This window comes from Dysidea avara, chromosome 9, assembly GCF_963678975.1.
Source record: "Dysidea avara chromosome 9, odDysAvar1.4, whole genome shotgun sequence".
NCBI lineage: Eukaryota > Metazoa > Porifera > Demospongiae > Dictyoceratida > Dysideidae > Dysidea > Dysidea avara.
Window position 1 is genome coordinate 24,289,094 of NC_089280.1, and position 13,659 is coordinate 24,302,752.

At 37.7% G+C, this 13,659-nt stretch overlaps 2 protein-coding genes across 6 annotated transcripts; one reads left to right on the plus strand and one right to left on the minus strand.

Moving 5' to 3' along the window:
- Positions 1-265: 265 nt before the first annotated feature.
- LOC136266682 (uncharacterized) lies at positions 266-2,754 on the plus strand. 5 transcript variants are annotated; one of them, XM_066061683.1, is made up of 9 exons: positions 266-755; positions 810-1,017; positions 1,066-1,219; positions 1,346-1,450; positions 1,704-1,768; positions 1,829-1,857; positions 1,948-2,040; positions 2,478-2,542; positions 2,602-2,754. In XM_066061683.1, exons 4-9 carry the CDS (start codon positions 1,440-1,442, stop codon positions 2,675-2,677), a joined length of 339 nt encoding a protein of 112 aa, XP_065917755.1. In that variant the 5' UTR covers positions 266-755; positions 810-1,017; positions 1,066-1,219; positions 1,346-1,439; the 3' UTR covers positions 2,678-2,754. The 5 variants fall into 5 exon arrangements, 4 of the variants coding, with proteins under 4 accessions (XP_065917755.1, XP_065917756.1, XP_065917753.1 ...); XR_010706224.1 differs by having other exon boundaries at positions 271-1,017; positions 1,501-1,768; XM_066061684.1 differs by having other exon boundaries at positions 272-1,017; positions 1,501-1,768; positions 1,908-2,040.
- A 7,862-nt stretch (positions 2,755-10,616) lies between these two features.
- Positions 10,617-13,397, minus strand: LOC136267175 (class II receptor tyrosine kinase-like). Its single transcript, XM_066062262.1, has 3 exons — positions 13,265-13,397; positions 12,575-13,213; positions 10,617-12,189 (listed from the first exon to the last, which is right to left on the minus strand). Exons 1-3 carry the CDS (start codon positions 13,329-13,331, stop codon positions 10,637-10,639), a joined length of 2,259 nt encoding a protein of 752 aa, XP_065918334.1. The 5' UTR covers positions 13,332-13,397; the 3' UTR covers positions 10,617-10,636.
- Positions 13,398-13,659: the final 262 nt, after the last annotated feature.

Sequence of the window (13,659 nt, forward strand, 5' to 3'; positions counted from 1 at the left end):
TTGGCTGAAATTTTTATACTTGATGAAGCAATTAAAACAAAAAAGTTGTAGTACTTGTACTTTCCTGAGGGAACATGTCCCCAGAGTCCCAGACTCCCTTGCCTGTTCAGCAGAATAATAGGATTGAGCCTTACAACCAGTTTCACCTTTATCCTTGGCCTGAATAGTGTACATATCAGCAACATAATACAGTAGCTGTAGATAATGCTAGTTAATGCCCCAGGCAGAGCTATAGGGGTGGGAATTTTTCCCTACTATCATACTATCATAGTAGTTCTTCTCGCAGTTCTTTGCCTGGCCATCATCAACTGCTGTCTATCAACTGCTGTCAAAACATTAGTCTCGTCCCCCAGACCCTTCCTCAAGCATGCTTATCACACAAAAATAACTTAGTTTAGCAGTGCACAAACAATTATTCATTGACAGCTTATACTACACTTACCGCATTTTTGAACCATGTATACCACCAGAATCCACCAGATTGACAACTAACACGTGATCTATTTAGAGGAAATCTCGTGGAAAGTCCCTAATTACCTTAAGAGGACACTCATGATACGTGGTTTTAAATTGAATGGTTTAAGAATGTAACTGGATGGTGAGGCGTACTTTAATCGGCTCGACTTTACTGAGAAACTCGAGCCCCTCGTGAGAAACTACATCGCTTGAGCAACGCTTGAAAAAGTAAGAGTCAAGAATACTGAGGGACTCTATGATATATGCCGGTCTTGAATGCTAACGAAACGAGGAGTGAAGTTTGTGCAACGTGTCACATCGCCACACACTGATTCACCGTGTTTGTGCGATAGGGTTTTTGGACCTGTCCACCAGATGTTGAAAGGAAATTCATTCCACCACATGTTGAAAGGAAATTCATTCCAACTTGTGAAGTTATTGGTATACTCATTGTTGGGGTCCATGGGGACATCGATGATCATTTACCAGTCAGCTGTAAGTAATGTCACAACAGAAGGAAAGGAACCATTTCCATACCCCTATGGCATACTGATTTTCCAGGTCAGTTTATGTACACCCAACCACAGAAATGTAGAACTTTGGTTGCAGGTGGAAAATAAACACCTTTTTACTCAGTTACAAGAGATTCACCCAGCTGGGATAAAATGTTGAAGTGAATGTCATTAGTACCTACTTGCGGTTCATCAGGTATTGGACAATTCCAAGTGTCCAGATTATGCAGTTGTCCAGTTTACACGTTTAGGCAAGTTCCACAACATCCTATAATCTATTACTATATCAGTGTGGAATAATGCTTATATAATATTTTTCATATTCCAGGCTTTAGGTATGTGTATTGTATTTAACACCTGCGTGTTGGTTTTTGCAGGCCATCTGGTCATACTGGTTTATCCACTAGCAGTTGAATGTGATCATGGTACATATGTAAGTTGAGACCATGCAGGAACAAAGATAGAGGTGTCATGAATTTCAGGTCAGTTGACATTCAGAGGAATTGTATTATTGCAATTGTTCTTTTTGTAGTTATCAATTATCAGTGACCAGTTTTTGATAGCGTACTTTTGTTTGACTAATGACCAAATGTTCTGGTTTACATGCTTACCCAACAGTTATGTTACTCACTTAACCTGCATATGGGATATATATTTTTAGTTCATTTTGATTATTCATCCTTTATTGGTACAGCCTGGCATATTGATGTTTTGCACATTCTCTTTTTAATTCAGTGCCTGCTGGATTGTTTCGTCAGATATCGAAACAGATGTCTTTGGTGTTGCGACCGATGTTCCAGGTCAGTTTGCGTGTGTGTTTAATTTAAGGTTGACTTCAGTGCCTGGTTATTCTTTTACAGGTCTCGGTATTGAGTGTCATGAATTTCAGGTCAGTTGACGTACAGAAGAATCGTATTATTGCAATTGTTGTTTTTGCAGTTATCAATTATCACTGTATACTAGTGATGTGAATTTGCAGGTCAGTCTACTCAGATGTATCAGGCATAGTGTTGATGGATTCGAACAAGTATCCAGTGTAGACTGTAGTGGCATCAAGGGTGTTAATTTCCAGGTCAGTTTACATGTTGTGATGTTAGTGATTTTTTCCTAGTACCCAGATATTAAGTGTATTGTATTTAATGCCCACCTGTTATGTTTTTAAATTATAGTGTAGACAGTGCAACAGTAAGCCTTCTGTGTTGTAGTAACTATTTGTTTCATAATATTATGCTGTTGTCCCGGAATGGCACAAGTTTTGGGCAACCAGTGTGAAGTCCGGTGGTACAAACATTGTATTATGACCAAGTTGTGATAGCGTACTTTTGTTTGACTAATGTCCTAATGTTCTGGTTTGACTAATGTCCTAATGTTCTGGTTTAACATGCTTACCCAACAGTTATGTTATTCATTCACTTAGCCTGGGATATAATTTTTGTTCATTTCGATTATCCATGCTATTATTGACACAGCCCGGCATATTGATTTTTTGTACATTCTCTTTTAATTCAGTGCCTGCTGGATTGTGTCATCAGATATCGAAACAAGTGTTTTTGGTGTTGCGACCGATGTTCCAGGTCAGTTGCATGAGTGTTTAATTTAAGGTTAACTTCAGTGCCTGTTTATTCTTTTACAGGTCTCAGTATCGTCATGCTGACATACAAGAAATCATCACTATTGTTGGAACTATTTTTAGTCAAGTCTTGATGTGATGTTAATTAACGTTGTTACACATTGTTGTATGTTTACCATATGGCAAGAAATTATCATGGCCATCATGAAATTTGAATATTGTGTAAGTTGTGTGGACCAACCCCAATTCATACATGGTCACTGGCAAACCACGAGCCGGCACATTCGAGCCACAACACCACCAACCACATTCGAGCAATCCATTACAAAATTTTGTTGCACCATTTGTGTGTGCATAATACTTAATGAAAGCCACAACACAAGCTACATGGTACACACTACATAGAGGTGGTAACCCCTAAAGGCTTGTTACCTTTTGTATTCACCTTATCGGCCTTTGTGGTTAATCTATTAAAAATTACATGTAAATAGAGAATTGAAGAGTATGCTTAAAGCACCTTCGCTAGTGATTTTGTTCTTCAAACCATATAAGACAACTGGCGATTTATAAACGCTCGCATGGGGTGTGGTACTAAATGGAATTTAAAAGATTTCTGCTTAAAACGCCATCCCTAGGGAACTTACGGTTCAGCACGCTGTCACAACTTGTTTATCAGGCATTAGAGTTTGTGTCCACGTCGTGTCTTTAAAAGTTATTGTAGGGATTAGAGGTTGATTGAAGAAAATACGCGTATAGGCAAACCAGGATTGGATAATGTCAGTGCTAGATGGACTATACAAACACAGCTATGTTGACTGGTTGACTGGTATAACGTGACAGTAGTTGTAACATAAGGTAGAGAAATAAAGTGAAATACGCCTATTTTTTATTTTGCGATGGTTACTTTTTTATTTTAGCGAGGTCGCAAGAAAACTATAACGACTCCTAAAGATTTTTTATCACGTAACGCAATACAAATCTATTGAGAGATGTTGCGTAATTTAGGACTAATATTGCGAAACCGGCCCTACACGTAAATAACTCACAGTAGTGGCCGCGCGTCTTTTAATTGGGCGTGCGCTTTGTAGTTTCTTGGCCGCGCGACTCACTACCGTGAGTCTTGATAGTCTAGTTGGTGGAGGGAAAGTATTGTCAGCAAGTATAAATAGTGACCTTTTTTGTCTTCAACTTACAGCTAGGCCATGGCATCACCAATCTAGAACCCAGCCCCCCTTAAATAAAAGTGTCTCCTACACAGTATTACCTATAGATGATAAATAAATAGGTAAAAGCCTGAGTGGTGTATTATAGTTATGCGAGTGTTATAGACACACAAATTCCTACTCTTATCACCTATAGATGATCAATATTATAAAATAATAATGTTATAGCTAGCTATATATATATACTACATAAATTGGTCAAATTCTCTTGCTCTAGTTGTAACAGCTAGTGTAGAGCTACATGAGACCATCTCATGTGATGCCAACTCATGCTTAGTGAATATAATACTGTTCCATTCTATATATCCACTATAATTTCATTCCATTTTTGGGTGCCAACATTCCATTCCCAATAGTCTACCATTCCATCCCACTGAATCCAGATGCTCTTTCTTGATAGAAAAACCCCTGAATCTTTACAATATCCCCCCCCCCCCCCTCTCCCCAGTGCTATGGGATTTCTGTGACTGTAAAAACTGAAGTGTCCACAGGACACCAAAATGTCCCAATACGGACACCACTGGTGATAATGGTGTCCATACGTATATTGGGACATTTTGGTACTCAAAATACAGCTAACTATATGCATGCATGTATGTATCATACCTCTTAGATGCACTTACTTGACTTACCTCACTGTTATAATGAACTCTTGCTTGTATCACTACTAAAGCTACATAGTTATTAGGAAACTTAAAGAAGAGCTCTTATCAAATGCTTGAAGTGAAAGTTCTTTTACTCCCTTGGTGCTCTCTGCTATATATTCACCATGGGAATGGGTCATGAAGCCATTGTGTTTTACCAGCAACTACCCAGTTAGGTATCCAACAAATGGTGTCATATTTGGATGGATCACATGCACTCAGCAATACATACAGTGAGTCCGAGGAGCACAATTATAAAGAGTGCCCCTGTGACCTTGGTTCAATCAGAAACTCAGTGGCGATTCTAGACCTGACCTACGAGGAGGGGGGCAATTTAGTAGGCAACAGCATGCATGGCTGTAATATAAAATAGAATTTCGGGGTGTCTGGTGCAACCCCCAGAAGCTACAGGATTTTTTGCAATTTGTAGGCTTGAAAACAGCCTAAAATTTATGCTAAAATCATGAAAAATGCTTAAAATAACAATGCCAATCTATACTGTTCCCAAGATTTTTAAAAAGTTATTTTTCAGCAGGAGGATCATGCCCCTCCTTAGAATTGCCTATGGTTTGATTTTTTGTGTTAGTATTCTCACTTCTTTTAAAGAAATAAAAAAGCTATAGACCTGCAACAACAAAATATTATTATTAGACATAGTCTATAGCAAAATTTGAATGAAGGTTCGACATCTAACAATCATCATGGCCTGCTCATGGCCTGCTCATTCCCACTTATCATCAGGGAGTATTACTACAGACCACTTCTCACGGTTTGTAGTAATACACCACACTCAGGTATTACTACGGACCACTTCTCACAGTTTGTAGTAATACACCAGATGAGTGGGAAGGAGTATCCATGGTGGCTGCTGATGTCGAACCTTACAGTCTGACTACTAAGCAGTAGCGATTTGTATTTATAACCTAATCATCCGTGTTATGTATCGATTGTGGGATTTGCACAATTATTATATTGTCTTCCCAACATTATAGGTAACTGGCCAGCTTTGTTAGGGCATGACTGAGCTCTGGCTGAAGTTAGGGGTCATGGTGGGATGACCAGCGCAGTGGCGTGTTCACGTGGAGCGGATGATAAGCGAGTTATAGTGTGTACAAGTTGTGGTGATCAGATGATAAGCGAGTTATAGTGTGTCGTACGATGGCCTGGTGTCGTAGGAGGTCACCTGTTTGTGGATTCATGTGTAAGTTACTCCACGTCCCCCGCTCCACGTGAACACGCCACTGCGCTGGTCATCTCCAGTGCTCTGACCACAACCCCTAACTTCAGCCAGAGCTCAGTCATGCCCTAACAAAGCTGGCCAGTTACCTATAATGTCAGGTAAGCTGACAGTAAAAAGAAATAGTCCATGAGGAGGTTCCCTCAAAGCGTGACTGCGCTGGTCAAACAAGATCGAGATACCGCAGCCAATACAACAGTCAAGCAATTAGTAAGTATTTTGAGTATTCATAGTTGATTTAATTTTCCAAAATTCCATTACTTGAGCATGCTCCCAACCCCTGACATGCTTCATATTCTATAGTGTGCTTCTTACACTAATGTACAGGTATATGCTTTCCTTATATAAGGCCAGGAAAACTTGATTAATTGTTTCTCATCCCAGCCCGCCTCCCTTTTTTACCCCACTGCCTCTAATTTCATTATTGCTGTTATCAATCACGTGCACACATATTTTGATGTTAAGAAAGCTGGCTATCATTTTACAGCACAGCAAATGTCACTTGCACCTCAGAAATGGTGGTAAAATGTACAGTAAGTACTAGTTCTTAAAAGGCTTTAGCTTTAATAGTAACAGATAACTTTAATGAATAATGAAAAATGACCTGCTGCCTGCACTGTTTTCCTGGCCTAATTATATAAGGTTATGTCACAAAAAAACAAAAAAAAAAACTGGAGCTTCCCATGTATGCCTAGCAACATGCATAACTTTTTGTAGTTATAGATAGCTACTGTATGCATGACATTTTTAAAACTGGACTGCAATCATTGTATTGGGTAAACCTGATCAGCAAATAAAGTTCATGCATTGTGCATGCAGACAAAAGAGGGGCATAATGAGGGGATTAGATCAAAGGTTATTTCAGGATTTAGGTATATAATGCCTTATAACAAAGGATTGAGATAGGTAAATGGAGAAAGGAAGGGATTAGACCTACAACTTCATCCCAGAGTAGGGGAATTAGACTCGCGTAGAATTTAGAGTGATCTCTTCCTTTCCCACATGGGGGTAGGTTGGGCAAAACTTTAATAGGTGCATTAACCAATGCTGTATGTTTCCATTAATCTAGCAATACTACTGTCTGTAAACTATTAAAAGGGTTTGTGTGGTTATTCATGATTTAATGATTAGAAACAAAACTACATCAGTTCAAAAAACTATACTTTTCAGTACTGCCCTATACAAAGTAGCTACTAAGACACCAAACAAAACAAAAATTACCATTAAAATAGACAACACACAAGCCATAGTAGAGCCAATCAGTCACAGCTTAACTGCACTTTCATTCAGTTGGTCTGCATAATTATATCAGTCGTGCTATGGTCATTAACAAGTTATATAATGTTTGCTGAATTTCTTGACAGCGGCTGACTATTGTATGTCCATTACATGCATGTGATATATGTATGGGCTGCCAATGGTGCTGTTTAGCTGTTAGTGGAGGCATTTTCTATATAATAATTCTAAAATCACCACTTCAACTGTCACTTCATCCTCTGGAAATTAAAACTGTAGCACTCTATGTATCACATTCAGTAGATGACTTGGTGATGACTTAATTCTTGTGACTAGTATTAAGTTCTTAGTTACCTGACTATTGACAATAATATTGTCAGAGTCTCCTGGAATTCTGAACAACGTCACAGAGTTCCTTCTACCGTCTTCTCTCTCACCAATCACCTCTTAACACATATCTTAACTTACTACAGCATTAAAATTAAACATTTTATTATTTACATTTTTTTTTCTCTCCACCACATAAGTAGCACTATTGAAGACATGGACAGTAGTCTCCTGGATGTGTCTGCAGATATCATCGGTGAGACCCCCAAGAAGAAGCCTATGTCCCCGGAGTCATTTGCCAAGGACGTTGTTGAACGCCTGGCAATAGTAACACCATCAGGTAGAGTCGATGCCGCCGAATTCTTAAGTTCCAATACTTGTGACTAGTATTAAGTTCTTAGTTACCTGACTATTGACAATAATATTGTGAGTCTCCTGGAATTCTGAACAACATCACAGAGTTCCGTCTACCATCTTCTCTCTCACCAATCACCTCTTAACACGTATCTTAACTTACTACAGCATTAAAATTAAACATTTTATTATTTACATTTTTTTCTCTCCACCACATAAGTAGCACTATTGAAGACATGGACAGTAGTCTCCTGGATGTGTCTGTAGATATCATCGGTGAGACCCCCAAGAAGAAGCCTATGTCCCCGAAGTCTTTTGCCAAGGACGTTGTTGAACGCCTGGCAATAGTAACACCATCAGGTAGAGTCGATGCCGCCGAATTCTTAAGTACTTCAACTGTCACTTCATCCTCTGGAAATTAAAACTGTAGTACTCTATGTATCACATTCAGTAGATGACTTGGTGATGACTTAATTCTTGTCGTCCAGTGTTGTTTGTGTGTGGTGTAATGTTTGTTATTATATTGCTTTGTGTTTAGGTTAATTATATGTTTCTGGTTTCCTTCCTGATCATTTTTTTTGCTGAATGAATTGTGTAATCACCATACAATTATATGATATAAAAAGTTTTCACGTCTTGTATGCACTCTTTTCTTATAAAGATTCACTAACTTTATACATTAACTTTGTTTTTCCCGATGATTCCACGTACTGCTATGTCAAATGTGCCACATCAAAAAGTTGTGAGAGAAAAAAATCCTGGTCACCTGATCAATTTTGGGGAATTGGTAGGACCGCAAGCATATAATTAACTTTGTACGGCCTTATATATGCATGTATGCTTAGTCTGTTGTTGGAGTTGTTTTTTTGTATCACTCAAACAAGGAGGAATGGCATTGTGCCAATTGTTGTGAGTATAAAATAATCAGTCAGTGGTGATGGTTGCACTAAAGGAGTTTGCTGAAAGATGGAATCTCAAATAAAACTGTTGGTGTATGAGATATACTATTTCATAGGTTTCTGTAACAAGAACCACCAAATAAGTGATGGAGATATGTGACCGGATTTGCGAAAAGGGGTCTTCCACACACATCCAATTTACCAACTTTGACGATCTGTAACTTCAGATTGGAAAAGGCTATTGACTTGAAATTTGGTCAGAAGTGAGCACCAACATGGCTTAATACATGGAGGAAATTTCAGGTGTACATGTTACTTGAATACCAAGTTATGGTCTCTCAAGTTCATGGAATTGGATGTGTGTGGAAGACCCCTTTTTGCAAATCCGGTCACATATAGTGTTACTAACATATTCAATATTTCAGTTAACATGTTTTGTTTAAATGGTGGATACTTAACTTTGATGAAGTCTGATGAGTTAATGAACTGTTAAGTTTTATTGAAAGCTGTTTTTGATAACCATATATATATATCTGATCAACTTCACCAGTTTTGGCTGAGTGGTGGTTTGATGGATTGAGTTATCATTCCTGGTTATCATCCATTGTGAAATATCCTTGTGTGGCTATTGCTTTCATCTAGCAATTAGCAACAAATAAAACACCCAACTTTATATTGTTAGCTGTGAGGTATCTAATTTAGTGATTCTCAGATTTTGTAGAGTTGAGGTGAACCATAGTTGCAGGTATCTGGGGACACATCCCCCAGCCACTGAGACAGATTTTAACCCTTAAATATAGCTAATAGATGCAATTTTTTTCTATATGTTTGATGCATACAATATTACAATACACTAACTAAGAACTGCAGGATACGACTACATGTAAAAAGCAGACACAGGCAACCAACAAGTTGCTAAATCAGATGAAACACACCACAAGTGTACACATACGTGACTAGTTCACATACCCATATGCTACTATGCAAGTCTTTATGTAAGTGCAGTAAGGTGCATTAAGATGTATTATAAAAGCTTATACTTTTTAAAGTTGTGGCTCATAGGTGCATATAGTATGTATAAGTTGAGCTGCATGGATCCTGAAAAACAGCTAAAAATTATAAGCGAATTTTTTTCTAAGAGAATAAACTTTTCAGCCAACCAGATGATTAATGGCGACAGCAAAGGTGTCAACAACAGACATGCACAATTTGGCTCCATTACAAGTTCAGGAAGGGACTGTAATGGACAGTACATTTTATGGCTTCTCCATAGGAAATGTATGGTGAAAATTTTGATTGGCAATAAATATTATGTTGGACAATTGAGCAAAACAATTTTTAGTGGATCAAGCAGTACTACAAGTGTGCCAAATTTCAAGATCATGTGTAATTGCATTCATGTTTTATTAAATGTTTTTGAGGATCCAGCTCACCACGTACATACTATAGTATTCACTATAACACAAAGTCTAATACTTACTGTAGTCAATTGAAAATGAAAACTCTGATTAGATATATACACCCAAATCATTATTATAAATGTGTTGGTTCATTTCATATTTATTTAATGAAGACTTTTGTTAATCTCTGTCATTTGTGTGACTGTTTTGTCAATTAACTGACTGTGCTATTAGAGTGTTTTGAACTCTTGTTCTCACTCTGGATTAGTACCCGATATATCAAATGTATGGTTCATTTAGCTACTAAATACATTACACTGTTCTTACACAATCAAACTTTGGCATTTGGTGTTCCCACAAGCACAAATTTCAAAAAAAAGTTTCCAGACTCAGGATATCCCTTCCCTTTGCCCAAGGGTAATGGAGGTGGCATATATATTGTAGTTGTTGTTTCAGCTCCTGGGTTTCTCTTGTCAACCTTTCCACTAGCCTTTTCTCTTTATCCAGATCAGTATGGTACTCAGCGAGGGTGCATTATCTCTATCTTTCTCTCAGTTGAGTTCTAATTATAAGTCAGCTCATTTTTGTTAGGGAATTTATGGTAAGTAACATTAAATCTTCCAATTGCCTATGATTATAAAGTTGTGGGAGATATTTTATACAGAATCTTAGTGGTACATATTGCCTGTAGTTGAATGTATATATGGCATGTTAGCAATACGTTAATACACTTTATACACTAGCAATTAATTTATTTTATAGAAGTATTTCATACAGCCTAATGGATCATTTTATCACACTCTAACAACTGTTTATATATGGACTCAAAGTCTGGTCTCTGAGTTGAATTGTGTCTCCAACATCTGGTCATTGTGTTATAGACTTCATTAGGAGCAATGGGTGGTCTCTTTAGAAGAGTTCTGTTGGGACCCTTTTGTACATCAAGAACCAGTTCTTTGTCATTTATTTCTTCATAAGGTTGTTGTCTACAGAGCATAAATATCTCCCACAATGTTACACCATATGACCACACATCTGTCTTTGTTGAAAATCTTCCAAAGAAACTTTCAGGAGCCATCCATCTTATTGGGACTAAGGCTGTTCCTTGCATAACAAAATACGAAGTATTGTACAAGTTCTGTGTCATGCCAAAATCAGCTACTTTAACAACATAGTCTTCTCCGACTAAGCAGTTTCTTGCAGCAAGATCTCTATGTATGAAGCCATAAGAAGCAAGGTATCTCATACCATTAGCTATCTGTAGTGCTATATACAGGAGGATAGGAATGTCCACTTGTATTTCAGCTGTAGCGATGTCTTTTCCAGTGGTTGGATGGTAGTGCTTCCTGAGGAACATAAGCAGATCCCCATTCTTCATATACTCTATCATGATAAATGGCATCCCTTTGTTGCATATTCCAAGTAGTCTGATAACATTAACATTATCAAGTCGGGCCATAAATTTGATTTCTTTTTCAAACTGTTGTTTCAAGCTGGCAGTGTAATCTCCTTTTAAAGTTTTGATAGCAACCAAGATTTCAGTGGTATTTGTTTCTTTATATCCAATATCAACTGCAACAATCCAATTAAGTTTAGCAAGATAGATCTCACCAAATTGTCCTTCCCCAATTTTTCCTTTCACGTCAATGCATTTCCATTCAACAAGTTTAGGGGACTCAGATTTAGTTAAAGGAGCAGGGTTATCATAGATGGGTACACACATATTTATGTAGCTATGAGTGTTACCATCTGTGTCTTGTTTATCGTAGTCATAAGTCTCATAGTAGTCACTCCCTTGTAGCTTTCTTGAAGTCAAAGGTGACTCCACCACATCATCATATATGTTAAGTTCTGTTACCACACTAGTATCAAGGATAGGATTGGTAACTTCTAACTTTGTTTCAAGCAGACTAGAATTTAAATTTGCTTTTCTCTTGGGTCGCTTAAGTGGGTTAGCACCTATCTGTGTTGTTGATGTCCCTGTGGACGCTGTTGCATAATCTTTAGTGGAAGTGTCATATTTTTTGTACTTGTTTTCCTCCAGTACTTCCTCAAGAGTTGACACAGGGCATCTGCAGTCAGGAAAAGCTTCATTTGGATGAGATTGGTTTTGCTTTCTTATCTTTCTGAAGTACAGTATACCAAAGAAAACTATGAGTATGCAAACAAAGACACCTATCACATTTCCAACTGCAATCACTACCACAACAGTTAGTGTTCCACTATTGGATGACTGGTCACTGTTGGTTGGTCCTCGAGGTTCAACAGTTTCTTGAGGAGCAGCTGCTGCAGTTTCTTGAAGAATAGCAGATTCTTGGGGACTATTGGGTTCTATATTGTGACAAATGCATAAATACACAATGCTTTGTGTTTGTCTAGCTGTGCCTGTATCTGTGTATGCAGACGTATATGTATGTATGTGAAAGTAGTTATATTGTGTATACACATGTGTAAGAAAAAAAGGTAATTGGCAAGTTTGTAGGGATAGTCAGCTACAATAAAAAGTAGGGAGATCATCATCTGAAGTTAGAACCTACTTTTAATGCAATATGAATTAAGGTAGGGAATAAATTTGCACTTCAGGTCCCCCTTGTTTATGCACTTTTCATTGTAATGATTTCTGATAGCTTGTAAATTTCCTTAACACTTAACACACACGTACACGCATAGCTGTATCAAACTATTGTACGTTCTGTTTAACCCGATACTTACTCACCATGGTAAACTTCTACTTCGTTAACAAACATCCAATTGCCACCCTCAAAATCTAGTGAAAGTCGTAAGTATCGGAGAGAATTCTGTTCATCTTCAGGAATCACAAGACTGTATTTCCGATATTCGTAATGGCTGACTGTGGCACTGTTATCATCATCTCCTCCATTAGAACTAAATATGAAAGTCCTACCAGAATCCACTACAGTGAATTTTGAGCTGTCCACACCTCTGATCTTAGTATCTGGGTAGACACTACTTGTCCTAGACGAGTACAACTCAATACTCTTTGGTTCTCGTATTCTCAAATGTCGTAACACCAAACAATAGACTTCTACCTTAGTTAGTGTTTTTGCTCCATCTGAAAATCTTAAGGTAATAAAAGTATCCTTTACTGGTAGTAATCTTTCTCTCCATGTGTAGAAATTTCCTATTTCAGTGCTAGACAAACTAAACCCAAGGTTTGCCTCTTTTATTCCATCTGTCAGTAGTTCTCCTTGTGGACAAATTATTACAGTTTCATTCATGCCCTCAACTTCTTCTTTGCTAGATGTACAACTTCCAATTCCCTGGTCTATATTGTAGCCACCTTCAGTAAACACATTAGACTGAAAGCTGATGTACTCGGTCGGTAGGATAAGCACTGTGTGAGATAGAGTACATAATATTATAATACACACAACTATTGGATTACCTTCTAGTGTCACACAAGAACTGCCCAGGGCTACCAGAATCAGTACCTGTAGCACAGCTTTATACATCCCTTCAGTGATATGATAAATGGCACTGTATGGTTGTTAAGTTTCAGATCAGAGCCTTTATAGCTTTGCAAGCAGTTAGTTTCATTGGTTTTAACACATGATTACAAAACTAACACATGACTTCAAAGCCTGTAAACAGTATATCCAATTGTTTGAGAGTATACATACAATTTCAAGGTTTTGTTTGAACTAGAAATCAGTATGTTGTCAAGTTGGCCACCTTATGACACAACATTATACATGATTACAGCTATACACAAAATATATGCATATTTTTCAATCACATTCATTCAACCTTGTCTGTACTGTGATTCATGTTTACCCAGAA